General features: G+C 39.7%; 1 protein-coding gene across 2 annotated transcripts in view; it reads right to left on the bottom strand.

The window, feature by feature from the left end:
- ADGB (androglobin) overlaps positions 1-20,087 on the bottom strand; it is a 64,933-nt gene that overhangs the window by 13,969 nt on the left and 30,877 nt on the right. For both annotated transcript variants that reach the window (XM_080998540.1, XM_080998539.1), the window contains exons 18-31: positions 19,626-19,770; positions 18,448-18,562; positions 17,148-17,315; positions 15,864-15,999; positions 13,510-13,641; positions 12,611-12,704; positions 10,132-10,266; positions 9,377-9,530; positions 8,894-9,081; positions 7,933-8,117; positions 6,624-6,820; positions 3,942-4,053; positions 1,764-1,948; positions 77-232 (exon numbers count right to left, since the gene is read on the bottom strand). In XM_080998540.1, coding sequence (XP_080854666.1) covers positions 77-232; positions 1,764-1,948; positions 3,942-4,053; positions 6,624-6,820; positions 7,933-8,117; positions 8,894-9,081; positions 9,377-9,530; positions 10,132-10,266; positions 12,611-12,704; positions 13,510-13,641; positions 15,864-15,999; positions 17,148-17,315; positions 18,448-18,562; positions 19,626-19,770 — 2,102 coding nt within the window. The remainder of the gene's footprint in view (positions 1-76; positions 233-1,763; positions 1,949-3,941; positions 4,054-6,623; positions 6,821-7,932; positions 8,118-8,893; positions 9,082-9,376; positions 9,531-10,131; positions 10,267-12,610; positions 12,705-13,509; positions 13,642-15,863; positions 16,000-17,147; positions 17,316-18,447; positions 18,563-19,625; positions 19,771-20,087) is intronic.

The raw sequence follows: 20,087 nt of genomic DNA, 5'->3' as shown, positions 1-20,087 counted from the left end.
TTGGCATTTCCACACTACCCTGCTGAATCTCGGAACTCATTTTAAATGCATGTGTAAAACGATAAGCCCTGGTTACCTTAACAGCTCTCCCTGGCTCCGCAGCCTCCCATGCTTGCTTCATAGCTTTGATCTCATCTGCTCTCTCAGTGTCTTTCCTCAAATCCAGTGCTTCTATTTCATTTTGTTCAATGACTAGACGTAAGATCCAGGAGGGTTTGTTAGGATCAGATTGCTGGAAATGAAATGCACAAAGCAAAATCAGAAGAGCACATATTGCTTTGAAACTCTCAAATGAATGAAAGAGCCAATTCATTATCGAGAAGCACTGTCCATGATAGACTCTTATTGTCAAAGAATGCCAAATGCCACCTTCTGGTCTCATTTGACGTATGTGTGCTCAACTTTGCAAGGGAACCCGCAAGAGTTACCATCCCCAAAACTAGTCTGTTTCCCCCACACATGCAGCAAAGGCTGCTTTCAGTCAATATCTTCTTTAGCAGACAAGAGCAGTAATGGGTCACTGGAGGGCTGGATTTGAAGTGAACCCCAATGTGAGTTGTTTTAAAACCTGGTTTCTAAACTGTGGTTCAGGAGAGCCCTTATTCATGGCTAGCATATGACTGCCAAGAGAAATTTGTACAAATGGGGTAATTGCTGGGGAGGAAAGAGAGCATGTGATTCTGCTACCCAAACTATGAGTAGTCTTGGAGTAGCACTATGTTTATCATGGGAGCTAATCATTTGCAGCACATCAATGGCCTGAAGGGGGGGGGGACTATTTTTCCATTTACAAATGCTTGCTTCCGTGTCCAGTCACCTGACGATGGTTGTTGTTAAGTTGTGGGCGAACATATCAGACGACACAGCGATTCTTCCAAAACAGCTCTTTATTTGTAAGCTGGAACAGAACTGAACTGAGGAGCTCAGTCAGCCTGTTTATATAGAGCTCCAGTACCTTGTTACTGTTGCAACTTTCTAAAACTATCCAATCACTGAACGTCACTTTCGATCCTTCATTTGCATAACTATCTACAGTATCCCCCTGCTGGCCCAGGGTGAGAACTTGAGTACATAACAGTTGTTATTTGCCATAGCTAAGATACCAAGTTGCCTAGGTGGCTCTCGTGGATAATTAGTATTACTTGGCTTATCTAGGCCATCACCATGTAAAATGAAGAAATGTGGATGGAAACAAGTTAATGAAAATAAACAAGAGAGGCCACTTGAGTTGATCCAAGTAGATAGACAGAAGAGAACACCCTAAAAAGTGTGGCAATGTATTTCCACCCTCAAGTGGAGGTGTAGAGGAAGGGGAATCAAAAACTATTAAGGGTCATTAAATAAAGGGTCATTAAAATAAAGACAATGATAATTGTAATAGTGGAAGATGTGAATGAAATGTGTATGAGGGGCAGAACAAGTTGTGAAACCTCTCAGTTGTCACAACTGTGACATTAGTGATGCAAATTGCGACTGATATTAATATTTCATTGCTCCAGCAAATTCAAATAGAATTTGAATTCAATTCAATTTGCATGCCATTCAATTATACAGGATCTCAAGACAGCTGCCTACCCAGGCAGAGCTGAAATATAGCACAATACAGTGTGTGTTTCAGCCACAGCACTAGAGAGTGAACATATTACATTTTTTTTTACTACTTTCCCCTTCACTCCTGGAAAAATAAAGATGAAATTTACCCTATACAACATAATTCAGAACATCTGAAAATTCACTTTATGAACTTGTATATTTATTATTACCTGTGATTCGGGCCTAACAACAGTTACGGGTTTTTCTTTAGCAGCTTTTTCTGCCTTCTCAGTTGTTTTCTCCTTCACTTTTCGACCTCCTTTGGAAGAGCCTGCAGATTTTTGTCCTTCCATGTTGCTGTGAATGTCTGGACTTAGGACACTTACACTTTCTTCATGTTTTTCAGTAGGACGTGCTGTGTAAATTTCATTGTAGTGTTTATTTATGCTTTCCATTTATGCTTCTGGAGCTACATAATTGTTTGTTACCGAAGAGTTTATTTTTAGGAAACAGGTCTTTAAAATTATGCACTCTCCCTTATTTATGACAAACTGCTGTAAATTTCACTTTAAAAGTAAAATGTTCTGTCCTAGCTACTTAATTTGGACACTAAAATCTACCCTAGATGGCACTGTTGTCTTAAATTATGAAGTATTAGGATGAGAGATGAAAGCTTATAGAAGTGGTTTTCTATTTTTCCATTTACACAATAGCGTTTTCTGGAAATTATCAACTGACATGTTCTTTTGATGCAGGACTGTATCAGCATCTTTGAATAAAAAATAATTTTGACTACATCCAGCATGTCTGCAACTCTTCTTCACAGCCTCTTTCTGAAAATGGATGCTTTCACACTCAAAACACTACTACTACTTTTCCAAGTTAATATAATGATAGACTTTCAGGAGGTATTTTAAATAAACAAAAAGTAACATAGATCTTCTTGGGAGAAAAGCAGTGACAAACCTAGACAGCATCTTAAAAAGCAGAGACATCACCTTGCCGACCAAGGTCCATATAGTTAAAGCTATGGTTTCCCCAGTAGTGATGTATGGAAGTGAGAGCTGGACCATAAAGAAGGCTGATCACCGAAGAATTGATGCTTTTGATTATGGTGCTGGAGGAGACTCTTGAGAATCCCATGGACTGCAAGATCAAACCTATCCATTCTTAAGGAAATCAGCCCTGAGTGCTCACTGGGAGGACAGATCCTGAAGCTGAGGCTCCAATACTTTGGCCACCTCATGAGAAGAGAAGACTCCCTGGAAAAGACCATGACGTTGGGAAAGATGGAGGGCACAAGGAGAAGGGGACGACAGAGGACGAGATGGTTGGACAGTGTTCTTGAAGCTACCAGCATGAGTTTGACCAAACTGCGGGAGGCAGTGGAAGACAGGAGTGCCTGGTGTGCTCTGGTCCATGGGGTCACGAAGAGTCGGACACGACTAAACGACTAAACAACAGCAACAACTTAGAACTTAAGAACAGTTAGTTGGATAACAGTGAGTGGTCTTAAGAACAGTCAGTCACAAGGAAGGTGGGCTGGCCAGCTGATCCCACACAGACCCATGTGGAACACACAGTCCATTGTACACAGAAAATTAAATAAATAATTAAATAAAAAGCACAGGCAACAGCTTCTTTCAATAGCTTCGGCCACAAGGGAAATAGGGCTGGCCGCACTCAGCCCTGGACAGAACCATCACCACCTAAAAAAACTCAGTTTCATATCCTTTGACATGCATAATTATTTCAATCATTATAAAGGATGGTAAAAAAGTTATCATTTGGGGGCATAATTCAAAACAAATGGCACTCCAAAGCAGAAGCTGGAAAAATAAGACCTAATAAATAAATAAATAAATAAATTGTGGCATCATTCTCGTAGTATCAGAGCAACAGTTCATCTTCAGCTGTATGTTCATATTTGTTCATTTCAGTACACTGTTTCTAATGTCTTGGTGTAAGAGAGGTAAAAAGGTACACTAGCATACTAAAGAAGAAAAAAGCTACTCCCAGAGAAATTTGTACTCCAGACTTATTGAATTCCTAAAACCACCTACTAGGAAGAATGTCCCATTGAAATTCATGGCACATATTTCAGAGTAAAAATGCATAGGATTGCCCTGAAACTTAAGCACCATAGTTTTAATGGACTTGAATATAATTGATTTTTTCTGGTTTGACCTCTCTCTCTCTATTTAATAAAGTTTTGTGCTACCATTCAGTAAAAACGTTCTCAGGGTGGTATTAAAGGCATTTATGAGAAATAATTTGCTATTTGTAAGTTCTCATACAATTCTGTTAAATGTAAGTTACATAATTAGCTAACTGAAATCAAAGAAATTGGTGTTTGTTATGACGCATTTCAATAAAAAAATAAGCATGTAGCAAAGTCACTCACTCACCTTTGATTTCATTTTTTTCCAGTTCTCTCAGTGCCTGAACAAATACCAATTGGTTCTCAGTAAGTGGCCAACTATTATGCAACACTGAGGCTTGTATAATATACTTGTGAGGCTGTAAAAGCCAAATGCAGTAAATTACTTTTTTCAGAAATAATCACAGCTTCTTATTTAAATTTTTTTAAAAACCTTGCTTTTAGCCATCACCCCCTTGACTGCTATCTTGGATTTCTGTAGGGAAAGAAAGAAGGGTCAAAAAAGGTGCCTGAAGAATTCCTGAATGTGTTGAATTCCTGTACAAAACAACCTGATCTAAACCTCTCAGACTGAAATGCAGGTTGAAACTTAACTAGCCACCAGTTCTTTCACTTCTGTGAATGCTAAGATTCAGTTCTAGGCTGTTTAGTATCAAAATATGCACTTAAATATGTATATTGAAATGACTTTTTGAATAATTTTTAGAAATGCACAAATTAATGCAGAAATGGAATGGGATTATGGGTAAAAGAGGCAGGAAATACCATGATGGGGTTTGCCCAACTATATGCCCCAGACGAGGGGGCTTGGTTTGGAGGAGCAGAAGAGAAAAAGCGGATTCAGTGCCCTATTGCTGCCTGCAAGGAAAGACAGAGCACACCCCAAGGCATTACTGGGCTGCCTCTTTGACAACTTGAGCATGCCCCTTAACTCCTTGTTTCTTACAGGTTCGCTCTGCAGGTGACCGTGCCCAGCAAAGGCATGGGTCAGCACAAGAGAGGAAGCAAACCATGACATACAAAAGCTGCCCTCTCTGTTACAGGTAAACTTGCACATATTACTTATATATTCGAGTTGTTAGTCGCTTGTTACACAGAGGTCTCCAAACAATCTGCAGCTTATTACAAACATAAGCATCAATACATTATAATATGAACATGTACCTTGGATACCAAATATTGTACAGTGGTACCTCGGGTTAAGTACCGTATTTTCTGCACCATAACACTCACTTTTTTCCTCCTAAAAAGTAAGGGAAAATGTCTGTGCGTGTTATGGAGGGAATGCCTACAGGTGGCATGCCTACGGATTTCCCTCCTCTAAAAACTACGTGCGTGTTATGGTTGGGTGCGTGTTATAGAGCGAAAAATACGGTACTTAATTCGTTCCGGAGTATACCTCTCTAGTATACATTACGTAACAGTTTCACTTCCTGAATTATAAAGGCTTTGTCCCTTAAAAAAAAAAATCACATCTTGATGAAAATACAGTAATCTTCATTATGTTCTAGATGTGAGTAATTGGCTATAATTGATGCTCTCTAAAGGTATAATTTATCCCTGTTACATCTGAGAAAGATGCTGTGGTAGAAGAGAATATGCTAATTGAGAATTGTTTCAGGTGGTGCATCCATTCTAGCAGAAATTCAGTAATAAACTGTTCATCCACCTAAGTGTGCTACAAGGCTCTCACAAGTGCTATCAGAGGAGAGACAAGTTGATGGCACCACTTCACGGCTGCTGAACCAGGTACTGGGCCCAACTGCAGTGTGCAGGACTGACATCATCTTCGTCTACCCTCATGCTACGCTGGTAAGTTCCAAATTTCATTTACAGTGGTACCTCGGGTTAAGTACTTAATTCGTTCTGGAGGTCCGTTCTTAACCTGAAACTGTTCTTAACCTGAAGCACCACTTTAGCTAATGGGGCCTCCTGCTGCCGCCGCACCACCGGAGCACAATTTCTGTTCTCGTCCTGAAGCAACGTTCTTAACCCGAGGTACTATTTCTGGGTTAGCGGAGTCTGTAACCTGAAGCGTATGTAACCTGAAGCGTATGTAACCCGAGGTACCACTGTATTACCATGTGTTTATTTATATTGTATAGATTTAATATCAGCTGAGGAAGCCCTTCGGGGTGAAACAAGGGAGATATCTGGAAACCTTGTTCTGCCCAAGTTAGCAGTTTGCAGCTGCACCAGCCAGCTAGTGCCAGCAGTCCACATCAGCTGTGTTGTTCTCAATACCTTGAGGACTTTTCTATTTTCACCTAAGGATTGTGTTATACAGAAACTTACAGGAACAAACAATAAGAAAGCCTAAGGATTGTGTTATACAGGAACTTATAAGGAGAAACAATAAGAAAAGATAAGTAAAGAAGAAATGTATTAATATTGTAATTAGTCTCATAGGTTATATACCGTACATATGAACTGTATATGTTGCACATACTGGGCTAGACCTTTACATTAGGAAATAACCAATAAAATGTTTACAGTTATTATTATTCAGCTTGTTGCACTTTGTGTATTGTGTTACACCTGAATACAGGTATGTACCTCCATTTGGCCATTCAGTAGCCCTGGGAAGAACAAAAGTACCATTTTAACAAGCTAGAGTGGCGACTTGGCAAGATAACCCCACTTCTGGTGGTGCCTTGTTCTGTTTTGCACAAAGCGTTCTGTTCTTCCTTTTCATCTAATTCCAAACCCACATTTAGCAGGAATCTTGAATTACCTGAACCTTGTTTTCATCTTCTTGTTTTAGATAACGCTCCCCTTAGGAAACACGATACCTAAGAGTTCACTCCTGGGGAACTGCTTTGTTCAACCTTCCACAGGAACTTTAGGATACAATGTTTATTACACTAAGAAGCAATGTAGTAGGAATTATTCTCAAAATTCCTCCACAAATATATTTAAGATCTCTCACCTGCTGAAATAAATTTTCATCAAGAACAGGGGTAACAACAGTTTCTTCTTCTGTTGAAGTTGGGCCTTCCTGTGACATCTTGGCTGCAGACTTGACATTCTTCTGAGCTGCCACAGTACCTTTTTTCTTAGAGACTGCAACTACTTCAGGTTCCTTTTTGGGAGTGCTTTGGGCAACTCCACCTTTACTTGATGTTGCTGGAAGAGGCAATAACATTTTAAAGAGTATTTTAGCATTTAGTCATTTGTCTTACTAATTTCAATTTTATATCTACTTCTGTAATTCTCTCCTTCTCCTGCTTTACCTACTTATCTACTGACTCTTTCTAAGGATTTACAGCCCAACCTTCATAAACCTTCCCAGGGAATTTTAAAACATAGTAAAATAAATAATATAATACTAAAATACAGATAACCACAACTTCCAAAATGCTGATATCAAACAGTATAAAAATTAGATAAAATACCTATATAAATGCAATGAAAAAATAAGAAGTCTTCACCTGACACCTAATTGAGAGAGCCAAGTCTCTTCAAAGACAGCATGTAATAATTAGTACCACCACCAAAAAGGCCCAAACTGTTTTTCACCCACTAAATTTATAATAGCAGAACGTCCCAAATAATATTTCAGTGAACAGGCAGGCCCATATGGAAATTGGTGGTCACACACACACACACACACACACACACTCCTTTAAGTTGAATAATTCATATTTTAAAATGGAATTTGGTCTCTTTGCTCTTTATTCTTTTGAATAATGCACGTCTGAATAATAATTAATCCAGAAAAACAGCTCAGAACTGTTTATAAGGAGCTTATAAATGTCGATTAGTCTTGGCAATATAATTGCTTGATTGGAAGCTTGTTAGTTCTAAGTAAAGCTTAACTGTCAGAATGAGGAAGTATCACTTTGCTATTCCTGCTATTAGCTGCTGTGAGACTCCTAATAGCACCCTAGTGGAAATCTCTAGAGACAATGGCCAAATAGATGTGGTGTATGGCTCTCTTGGAACACCTAACTTACCACTGTAGGGTAATTTGAGGGGAAACAGAATTTGATTCACTTGACAAGGAATGGTATACCCATTCTGCATGCTCTGATGGTCTATATGCCAGAAACCGATTCAAAATATGCAAGCCTGATCACTCAGCAGCAAGCACGACAAAGCAAAGTCAGTAATCCTTAAATGAGGTCTTAGCGTACGCCACAAATTATTAACGTAGTTATTAAGGCAGGTGCACATGCAAATGTATTGGCAGTCTCTTTGTCCACAATAATCATAGCAATTCAGTTTACCATACTTACACATGCTACTTAGAGGCCGCTCATTAGATATGAAATAAAACGCAGGAACAACAGCATGACCCTTCCCAACAGAGTGCACCATTTCTTCCTCAGAGTCCAGAACTTGCACTTTAATGATTACATCTGGCTTGGAGGTCTGTACTTGCACAGTAGCCATAAGTGGTGTTGTTACTTTTACTGCATACCTGAAGGAGAAGGGGGAGTAAAGATATATAGTTAACTGAGGCAGATTTTATTATTTTCAGCAAGTCTAAGATCTCAATCCTTAAAATAATGTTATTCAAGAAGGCAGCCTAGCCCCAGCTCAGCAAGCTCTGAGATGGAAGTTAAGACATATGTTTAGAACAGTCCATTTGTTGCTATGGAAACCAGTTATCAAAATGAAACTGCAGTTAAAATGCCAAGATTGACTACAATAAACTTTCTGAACAAACATTAGACAAATGATAAAAAAGAGGCCTGTGCAAAGCCCTGAGTACCTTAGGAACAATCACATACATGTTTGCACAGAAGTGAGTCACTACTGAGTTCAGTGTGGTTTACTCCTTCATGTTTTTAGAATATAAACCTTATTTCCTAGATCATGCAAATGTCTTGAGATGAATGTGAGATAGAAAAACAACTTTCATGTCTGAATTTCAGAAATACCAGGACTTGACCCAGCATTTTAGAATGCCCAACGAGGTGCATTTGGGGAAAGATACAAAAGCATTACTGGGACAGCTCAGTTAGCCAGAGCATAAGACTTAATCTTGTGGGTTTAAGCCCCACATTTGACAAAAATAATCATGCATTGTGGGGGTTGGACTAGAATGACACTCACAGTCCCTTCCAACTCTAAAATCTTATGATTCTATTATTACTACTCATTAATGCTTCAGTAAGTAATATGCTCAAAGTAACATATGAACGCTCAAATAGGGTACATATGCAAATACCTTTGCTGTTTCCTCAATTTTACCTGAATATAATATTCTTAGCATTTGGTACATAATAGTCCTTAACTTCTTTAATGGAATATACATTGTTTATAGTCTCACGAGAAAGAACTGGAAGGGGACTGTAGGAACCTATGAGTCGAAGCCTCCATTTCCCAGCCAACACTGGTGACTCACCAGTTTGAACTTCAGCCATAAAAGTATATCCTCTCTGAAATTAAAGTTAATTTTGTTAGCTATTAACACAAGTAATATGATACAATAAGTAATGGTAAGTAAAGAGTAAATATTATAGCTGCTGCTGATGCAATACTGTATACCCCAAAATGGCCCTACAATATTCAAGACTTGTACATTATGAAGAATTACAGGTTGTGTTGTTGCATTCACAGTACCTGGGGAAAATAATTGTTATTTATATCAGTGTGTAGTAACAGGTCCTTTGTATCATTTTGTTAGTAAGATAGTAGTACTGTAATTACTATGAAGATGTTTGTATTTATCACCTTATTCTTTGTATAAAGATGGGGTGCAACCCTGAGAAAGATCCGAGGCATTTCTTCCAATGTATCATTGTCTACGACATGCAATGCGCATGTAGGTATGGAAGAATAAAATTTTGCTGCTATGATCATATCTTCTGGAACATAAAACACCTCTCTATAATAAAAGGGAGAAAAGTGTAAAGTAAGGATAAGGGGATCTGTCTATCTCCAATTCATGCCATTTTTGCAGGTTTTACCCATACAGTGGTATCTCAGTTTACGAACTTAATCCGTTCCTAAACCGAAACTGTTCTTAAACCAAGGTGCGCTTTCCCTAATGAGGCCTCCTGTCGCAAACTAGGACATTGCTTCTGGTTTTGCAGAGTTCGTAAACCGAATCATTCGTAAACAGGTACCACTGTATTTCCATGTCACTTCCACCATGAATCCAATTTTAAAAAAATACGTTTAAAATGCCTATTTATGGGCAGATTTTGACATGCTTAAACTGCCTAGAACTGCACAACATTCAAAGAAGGGTTGCAATCTAGTGAATATCAAAGTTCTGATCCACATGTCAGTTCTAGAGATGGTGATCAGATAATTTCATATCAAAATTAACGAAGACTGAATTCCTCAAGCATGACCTTCATGAACAAGTACAAGAATGTTTCAACATGTGGTCACTTGGCTTTCAGTCACACAAACAGAATTAGCAGTTAAACTATAATATGATATAGGTGGTCTCTATGTGACTCATCAATAACAAACCTCACCTGAAGACCACAAACCAAAAATTTGCTGGCTGGTCCGCATATGTTACAGTATAATCAGCAAAAGATGTCTTAGTCCACTCATCTTCAGCACAACGGTATTTTTCAAGTGACTTACATTTACTTTTGAACATATCTCTGTGAAGCACAACAAGAAGAATATAAAATAATCAGTTGAGATCATAACCAACAGTACTGAGCTTCAAGCTGCCTCCACTCTATATATACATAAGATATAATAGCATCCCAAAGATTAAGCAGTGGCTACTGTATTATGAAATAAATGCCTTCCCCAACAAGCAACAAATTACTTGTGGCAGAGGCATATCAAACACTTTAAGTGTGGGTCTACTCAATCTCACAAATGAGGGATCAAGCCTTCCAGATGCTGCTAAACTACAACTCCCATCAGCCCCAGCAAGCAAGGCCAATGGCTTCCCCACACCAGAATAAACAGTAGGAGTCTGATTTAAAGGGCAAAAGGAATTTGGGGATGAAGGGTGCTGAACTATATCCCAATCTGAGGATTACCTCTGTTTAACTGGGATTTCACTTCTCTGTCAGCTTGAATCTAATTGGGAGGTGAAAGCAGCTGGAGCACAAACCGCAATAAGCTCAGGTTTAAAGCCTCACTACACACCTTTTTTGCTCCTAAAGCCAGACCTCCCTTGTTCCTTCTGCTTTATGCTTAATTAGCCAGACCTATAGTTCATGCTGGCCACATGACCTGTCTGCGGACAAATGTCAGCTCCCTCGGCCAGTAAAGCAAGATGAGTGGCGCAACCCCAGAGTTGTTTGCAACTGGACTTAACTGTCAGGGGCCCTTTACCTTTTTATATTTTAAGGGCTGGCCAAACTAGAAATAGCATGGGAGATGCTCAAATGTATCTTTCAACATCTTTTTTCCTGCTAAAACCAGCTGTGGCGCCCCTACTATGGATCACGGCCAATCTAATTCACACATACACCAGCTGCTATTAGCTGTGAAAGGAGAGTGTGCTGTGGAGAGTGAAACTCATACTGTTTCTATGTATTTTACTGTCTGAAACGAATAGCAGTTCCCAGAGGGAGGATTTAGATTAGCAGTGTGACCCAAATCTAGCCCTACCCCCGCTCTGTGGTTGTTTTTGGAGAAGAATAAGATGTCGGGAGTTGTATTTCTGAATCTTTCACATCACATCTAATGTGGCCCTGAGGAGTAGCAGAAGTTCAAAGGGAAATTAAGATATGATCATGCAGCTTTATCACTGGACACAAGAAATATATTCTATACATTCTTTTAAAAACTACTTTCTCTGTATCAGTGTAATAACTATGCTACCTCCAGGCTGGCATAGTTTAGGGATCCAATTCTGGGGCCTATCAGGAAAACAAAGGAACTTTGGATCCAGCGGGTCCAGGGTTACCTTTTGTCTGCCTCTGCAGTACCCTGTTTCAGACCTTATTGCTGGCTGAAGCTGAGCTGTCAACACAGAACAGATGTGTACATTGGAGAGGCAGTGTCTCAATCTGTGAGCAAGAAGAAACCTCTTGTGGATTCAAGTCACAAGACTGTTCTTACTGAGCAGTGCAAAATCTATAAAGCCTTAAATGGCTCAGGACCAAAGTACGTTTCCTTTCCTCATATGAACCAACCCAGTCCTTGCAATCATCATCTGAGGCCCTTCTTTGTGTGCCCCCTCCATGAGAGGTCTGGAGGGCGGCAACACAGGAATGGGCCTTTTCTGTGGTAAACTCCACACTTGTGGAATGCTCCCCCCAGGGAGGCGCCTGGCAAATCTACACCATTATAAACTGGGGGGGGGGGGTTGTTTTTGCTTGTTACTATGTTATGTATTTTTGTGCTTTTCTATTGTAATCCAGTCTGTGATCCTTGGGATGATGGGTAGAATAGAAATGTAATAAATAAAATTATAAATATATAAACCTTTTCTAATGATAAAAAAATTAAGAAATTTGGCTTCCACCTTATCAACTAACACAATTTGAAGACAACCATCTCTACTCAGTCAGACTATAGCCCATGATTTGTAGATCTATTCATGCAGGGCCCAGTCATTTATCTGGGACAACAATCTGGTATCCTTAATACAGATGTGAATGTGGATCAATAAACAGAAGAGATGTTGCCCCATTTGCCAATTTGCACATAAAGGTAAAGGTAAAGGACCCCTGACAGATACATTATATTTAATTCTTCAGTAACAAATTGATGTAAAAATCATAGATTTTTTTTATCCTGAATATAAAGCAGAATAAAAATTGATTCAATGGTTAAGCAGGGTGTTCTTTAAATTTCACTTTTACATCCGAAAAACTAAATATAGGGATGCCCAAAACTGGGCTTCAGTACTTTCCCTACAGCACTTCCTCAGGGTCAGGTCAGTTTTTATGAGAGAAAATAAGGGGGGCGGGGGAGGTGTTGTGAGGCAAAACATGGGATTTATATACGTGACCCTGCAGAAACCATACTTTGTATTACCTCAAAAGTGTCAAAGAACATTGTTCAAAATTTGGCTCTATTAGAGCCCACAACTTTTGAAGTGTGTCTTTGACTTTAGTATTCTCCTTAGTACCTGAAAAATAAAAAGACAAATAAAAACAAATTTGGCTATTAGTAAATATTCAACATAGTTATCATTCCTAAACACTGGCATAAAGAAATAAGGTAAAATATAAAGCTCTGAGAGTAAGCAGAATGAAAGCATGTCTAGCTGAAAAGACTATCTAGCCAACACTTCTGCAAGACATCATCTGAGGACATCTGTAGCCAACAATGCCATGTTTTGTACAAATAAATAGCTTTTATGATAAAATGACCAACTGCATTATACGAGCACTGTGGTGACTCCTATGGCATTCTGTGAATAATTCAAGATTCTAGGTGTCAAGATTGGGCCTTGGCCCCCCAATCCGAAAGTCAGGAAAATTGTGTTTGGCAGCCATTTGGAAGTTCTATGTCTTTTCCACTCCTCATCTGGGCTTCTGTACAAAATCTTCCATCCAGATCCCTTTACAGGAATACCCAGATATATCACACCTGATAAAAAAGGCGGGGTGATGCACCATCTCACCCCGCTGGGAGTAGACTAAAGAGTCAACCTTTATCTATCACATGAGCAGCCCACTTATATACTTCAGTGGTGGACCGGAGTGACGCCTTGGTTCCTTCAGTCTGTTTCTGAAGCCCCAACCCGCCCTGCATGTAGGCCTCCATTAGCTAACTTAAATTTAGAGTTTTGGTGGGCTATCCCATCATCCTCCGTGGCTGGCTGAAGTCAAAGCAAATGGCTGTCTGCAAAGGAGGAAGGCGCCGCCCTGCTCCGTCCCGTAGGGGCTGTGTCAGGAAGCAACTGTCACTTCCCTCAGAAGAATCCTGACCTGGTTTTCTGCCATTCATTAGTAGCCGCACATAAGACCCTTTCCAGGCAGCTTGCAGTTTAAGTGCAACTTTCTCCTCTTCAGGTGTGGGATCTTTGCTTTGCCAAGCAGAAACATTTACCTCTGTCAGCTCTAAAAAGAAATTAATACAAAAGTTACCTGCCTGTGAGATTACAATACTTACGTCATGTCTACAAAAACTAACAATGGAGTGTTTTATTGTTTTATGATGAAATCCTGTATACTAATACACATCTACAAGTGTGGATTCTTAGGTAGTCACACATAAGAGGGATCATTGCAACATTTGGTTGCAGTTCCCACTTGTTCATTACAATCCAGGAACCCAAAAAAAGCAGTCTAATGCAACATTTCTGATGAAAATATATGGTTCTGTACTGTTTCCCTGCAAAATGTTTTCAGGTAACTGGATACTGCAGGACATTTACATGAATTTAGATCAGTTTGATAGATCTGAAACATTTTTCTCATCTAATGAATGTTTAGTAGACCTTACGTCAGCAAGCTTAGTGCTGCATATATCAGTAAAAACCCAGATATGCCAGGCAGCAAATCAGGATGGTTGGCAGATTATGTGCCCACCCCCACAGAGCCCACAACTGGCTGACTGCCTTTCCCTTCTGCTGCCTGCTGCCACCTCATTCTGCCCCTGCTCCCTCCTGCTCCCTATTTGCTGCCAAGAGTGGTGGCATGTACTCCATGACTTGCTCTGGGGTATTTCCCCAGAGTAAGGTAATGTCAGTGAAATCTCCTAGATAGTGTCTGTACTACAGCTGAAAATTACTGCTTAAGTTGCCTTTTAAAAAAGAGGAAGATTTAAACAGTCATTTGCTGCCAATGGAGAAAAATGGCAGCCCAGAGCATCTCTGAGATGTCTTGCTTTAAGAAACGAGTCTTTTGTTGGAAGAGAGTGAGTGGGAGGGAATGGTTGGTGGAGGGGAGGAAGAGGAGGGGAGCAGCAGAAACGGTGATGGCATCTGCTGCCATCTCAGGTGGTGCAATATCTACCGTTGGTCCTGGTTAATCCTGATTGCCAAAAATGGAACCTCAATTTTCAGAGGCAATTGACTGCTAATTTTCAGATGCTAGGCACCAACCGGGATGCGGGTGGCGCTGTGGGTAAAACCTCAGCGCCTAGGACTTGCCGATCGCATGGTTGGCGGTTCGAATCCCCGCGACGGGGTGCGCTCCTGTCGTTCGGTCCCAGCGCCTGCCAACCTAGCAGTTCGAAAGCACCCCCGGGTGCAAGTAGATAAATAGGGACCGCTTACCAGCGGGAAGGTAAACGGCGTTCCGTGTGCTGTGCTGGCTCGCCAGATGCAGCTTGTCACGCTGGCCACGTGACCCGGAAGTGTCTGCGGACAGCGCTGGCTCCCGGCCTATAGAGTGAGATGAGCGCACAACCCTAGAGTCTGGCAAGACTGGCCCGTACGGGCAGGGGTACCTTTACCTTTACCTTTAGGCACCAACCACAGTAGTGGCTTGTAACTTCCTGGAGCTTGGTCTGGCAACTATTGGAGATAAAGCACTAGCTAAAGAAAGTACTTAGTTTTGGTCCAGGATGACCTCAAACAGACAGCACGGACAGTTTCATCCTCCACACTAGATGCAATGCATTTACACTTTAAGTCTGGGAACATAAAATGCAAATTGATTTTTGTATTGAGTGCTAGACTTATGTCTTGCAAGCTTAGGTAAGTGATGTGCTGTTCTCCTAGTGTCAAATGCTAATTAAAACTGAAATCCAATTAAAGTTTAAGAACATATATAAGACTGATTTTTTTTGTAGGTGTTGCAGAGCATTTGAATGATTGAAGTGCTGTAGAAATGGGAAAAGGATGTAGCTCAGTGCTACAGCATATACTTTGTATGAAAAAGCTGCCAGGTTTGATCTCTGGCATCTCCACATACAGATGTAAAAGACACCTGCCTGAAATCTTGGAAAGCTGCTGTCAGTCAGTGTCAGCAATACTGAGCTAGATAGAACAATGGTCTGTCTAGAGAATCAACAATGTTCAAGTGCCCCAAAAGTTGGGATCAAAGATGGGTAAACTTCAAGAGTATCACACAAAAAACAAACAAGTTCAATGGCATAAAGGTGTGCAGAATTAAAGTTAGCAGCATCATGTTAGCTCTGATGTATGAAGTTCAAAAAATCTGTAGGCTCCATCAGTTATATGAGAGAATACCACGTAAGAATTTGGTGTCTGGTTTGTTGTGTTAAAAATGGCAGGACATCTCAACATTCAGCAGAATTTTTCTGTAATCGTATCTTCTTAATAGATTATTTAAAAATAAATATTGCTGGTACATTATTCATGTTTTCCGTATACCTGAGGAGTCTGTGTCTTCAACAGACACATCACTGTCTTTAAAATCCAAAGTGAAACATCTGTAAGCAAATTTATAGTTGAGAGGAACATTCCCCAATGTCTGTTTTATCAAATGCCAAAAAGCATTATTGAAAGCCTAAAATGTAAAAGAGAAATGGTCAGTAAATTATTATAAATAAATGTTCAAATATTTTCTACTAATGATTTTCAGAGGAAAATATTACCAAACACATACCCCAACCTGTATATTTGACTACTAGATAGAGTGGATTTGTAGAATCTATAAAATGGCTCACTCCAACTAAATGAGTTTTCCTTTTGATATTTCAAACCAGCCACATAATGTGATCACTATCTTAAGATATGATGGCATATAAACAGTATATTTTCAGAGGATCAGATATCTGCCTAGTGACATTATTGTTTCCAAAATATTTAATTGCATAAGCAACCAGAACAAACAAATGTATCTTTTCAACATCAGTCAAAGGTTGGGGGCAATTCAGATTTGGGGGCATTGTGGTGTTTGAACAACTGACAACCCAGCAGCAGCAGCAGCAGCAGCAGCAACAACAACAACAACAACAACAACAACAACAACAACAACAACAACAAGTTAGCTGAAAGCTATATCCAAAGTCAAAGTATTTTGTCTGAGAAAAGGGCAGTTCAACAACATGTTAGGTACTGCAACATGGGCAGAATGATCCTAAGGCTTGCACAGCCATAGCTAAAGGGCAGTCCTTTAAGATAAGAGGAACGCAGCTGCTCAGTGGAGCTTATTGTAATTGTTTCTAAAACTCATACTTCACTTTCTCATTATTTATATAATGTACTGAAAATTAGGGAGTGGAGATCTGTTCTGAAGACAAGGCTGTTGATCTCATCCATTCTTCACTGTGTCTGCATAATTTGAAAAATGGCACAAGACCATAATTTCATTTACAGAGTGTCCAAGGATCACCTCAGTCCAACAGCACAGCTGCCGATTCTATGCTCTTATGTCACTAAGGAGCCAGAGAACAGGCATCAGTGTGATTATTGGTTCATACCATCCAGAATACGGGGTTAGATTTCTTGTCAACACTGAGGAAAATCTAGACTTTTCAAACTATCTGAAGTGAAATTCACAAGAGCATGTTTACAGGAATTCATGGGACACAAACTAAACTTTCATTATCAGGAGTTTCAGCTAATGGGCTGCACTAGAAAACAATCATTTGGAAAGCACAATATATTCTGCATGTTAACAGAAGGATAAGATTCTTCTTCTTGTTTTTTTACCTTAAAGTGTTCTCTAGTTGTTCCTGGAGCACACAGGCCAGGAGGACAATGTGTTGCTTCCAGTGTCTTTATGGCTGCAGGAAGGTTTTCTGCATTTCCAAAATTCAGTATCACATTTCCAATGGCTTTCATGATAGTGGTGGCTTGTTCTATGAACCGATAGCTTTCCTGAAGAGAAAATACATAAACTACCATTAGTCAGAAATATTAAAAATATATCACTATTTCAACAACATGCACATGGTCAATTCATTAGGAATTACTGAGGCACTAAACCTATGCTAGTGACTATTACATTCATATGTAATTACTATGAGGGTTTTTTAAATGTCCCTGGAGAGAGGAAAGAGAGTTCCACATAAAGAATCATTTGAAAAATCTATGAATTCAATATACCGTATTGGCCAGAATATAAGCCGCACTTGCAAATAAGCCGCACCTTTAAAATCTGGCTGCTTGGGAGAGGCTTGGGAGCCACGGATGGGATGGGCGCCATTGCCCTGTGCTCCCAGGCTGCTCTCGGGGGGGGGGGGGGCGTGCTGCTTTGCCGGTGCAGTAAGGTTGCGAATATAAGCCACACTTTAACTGTTCACGATCGGAAGTTGGAAAAAAAGTGTGGCTTATTTTTGGGCCAATACAGTAGATCAGATCAGGAACCACAGAAACCTAAATATAGTGAAGAAACAAAAGGGGGGAAACTACTGAATGAAGACTGAGCATGCTCAGTGGGTATGGAATGCTGTCTGTCTGCTAGAGGAAAACTTAGAAAAGCAGGAGATGAGTGGAGAAAGAATAGAATGTCTGGAACCATGAACAGAAGGACTTTACCCTGTAACTCCACTTGTATAAATGTATTTGCTAGCTCTGTTAAACCTACAAAGAAAATCCTCTAGAAAGAAAATCCAGCAGAAATTGAACCACAACTACTTTTTTGAAGAGCTAGGTGAGATCCTCGTGGAGCTCAGTCTGTAGACATTTTGCAGAATTTTCTCCCTGTATGATTTGGAGAAAAAATGCTGGGCACTTACCTTTGGCCATCAGTGGGGCCTGCAACCAAATTTCAAAATTGCATAAGCAGTTGTATGTTTTAGCATTATTTTGTGATGATGCAAGTGTCTTCCAGATTCTGCCATTTTAAAATTAAATTGCAGGATTATTATGGATCTGTGATTTTTTCCATTCAGAAACAGACTATCTACTTCTTGAACAAAACTTTAACTTCAATAGGAATTAAAACTTGACAATGAACATTTGTTTCTCCCAATGGGAATATAGCTCCAGTTGTTATGGTAACAAATACCTTTTCAAGATTTGGCAGGACAATATCCTCTTCACCAAACACACATGGGACCATGCTACAAAGATGGATATGGTGCCCTACAGGAGAGCTCGCAGTGAAGAGTAACACATGACGCCTACATTTAAAATAAGCACACTAATGAACAAAGAAACTAAAACATAACAGAAATTCTAAACAGTCAGTGTAAGTAAAACCCTCTTGTCTCTTTCATTATTTATTGCTTGGTTCTCAAAACATTTAATGTATAAAGGAAAGAGAAGGCTCTAAGACTATTTGGTGGACCACATGTGTTTGTACACTTTGAAAAAAAGTTATATGTGAAAAAGTGCTAAGACTTGTTGGCATTTCATCCACCCACTAGCAAATAAATATGTAGCTTATTTTGCAAAGTAAGTAACCATAGCCATCTTCTTCCTTGTGCAAGAACAGATGCCTCAGGTGGGAGTTGAGCTCTCCCTTGTGGCCGAAACTGAGGTGAGAATCAGAGAGTTCCTGGTATAAAGCTGAGCTCAGAGCAAGGCACATGAGAAGAGATGAGGGACTAGTGAGACAACAACAATGACAGCCAGGGAGGGAAACTACCACGAAGACACTCCACTTTAGAAAAACACACACATACAAAACTGACAAAAATAACAAATGGATTAGAAAGAAGAGGCCAGAAAGGCAGCACAAGCTGTGTGAAACCAAGAAATCAGATTGTGGCTTTCCAAGGGAGAGGCACACAGCAACTTCTTTGAAAATGTCAACATTTCCTGTCTGCAAGCACAGGGAGGAACAAGATCCCAGTTGGAAGTGTCCTGTTGCCCACTAGAAAACAGAGAGTTCCTCTGCTGAGGCTTAGCCCTACCATGAATTAATTTATTTAAATATGTAAAACTGTATTTTTCATAAAAGATACAGCAAGGGGGTATACAACATACAAAGTGACAATAGCTTTGATAAAAGCATAAAGGTGTGTTTATTTATTTAAATATTGAGGTAGCGTAAAAATAAATGCTTATTTCTCAGCCTCAGTAACTCCATGGAAACAATGGCACTGACCTATTTTACAGGATTGCTGTGAGGATTAGAAAATCTGAGAAGGTGTGTAAAGAATTATTTAAAGCACTATTTTAAAGCACTATTGCTATGCCTCTAACTCCTGGATCAAAAGGGTGTAGCAGACTGGCACATACCCAGCAGGAAGACTTATCACAGCAGCTTTAGTGGCATATGTATGGATCTTCAGGATTAATTGTCCTGGCGCCAAATTTTTCCATGAGAATTTTTCAACCATGAGTAATCCCTTGGGCAAAACATGGCCTTCTTTTTGTGCACTTGCTATAAAATAAAAGTGTACGGATAACTTGTTTTTTTTTATCACCAAAATGTAACCATTTCCAATATCTTTACATATGCTGAGGATTTTATTTATACCCTGCTCATCTGGCTGAGTTGCCCTATCCACTCTGGGCAGCTTCCAACACATAAAACATAAAAAAGTCAAACATTAAAAACTTCCCAATACAGGGCTGCCGTCAGATGTCTTCTGAAAGTTGTTCTTAGATGTAACCTGTAGTTTGTTGCTTGTAAAGCTCATAGAACATGATTTATATCTTATAAATATCAGCAGGCAGTCTTTCAAGAGAGTAGACAAT

Source organism: Podarcis pityusensis (genome assembly GCF_964106645.2).
Source record: "Podarcis pityusensis genome assembly, chromosome: 3".
Lineage (NCBI taxonomy): Eukaryota > Metazoa > Chordata > Lepidosauria > Squamata > Lacertidae > Podarcis > Podarcis pityusensis.
This window is presented reverse-complemented; position numbering and strand designations above follow the sequence as displayed.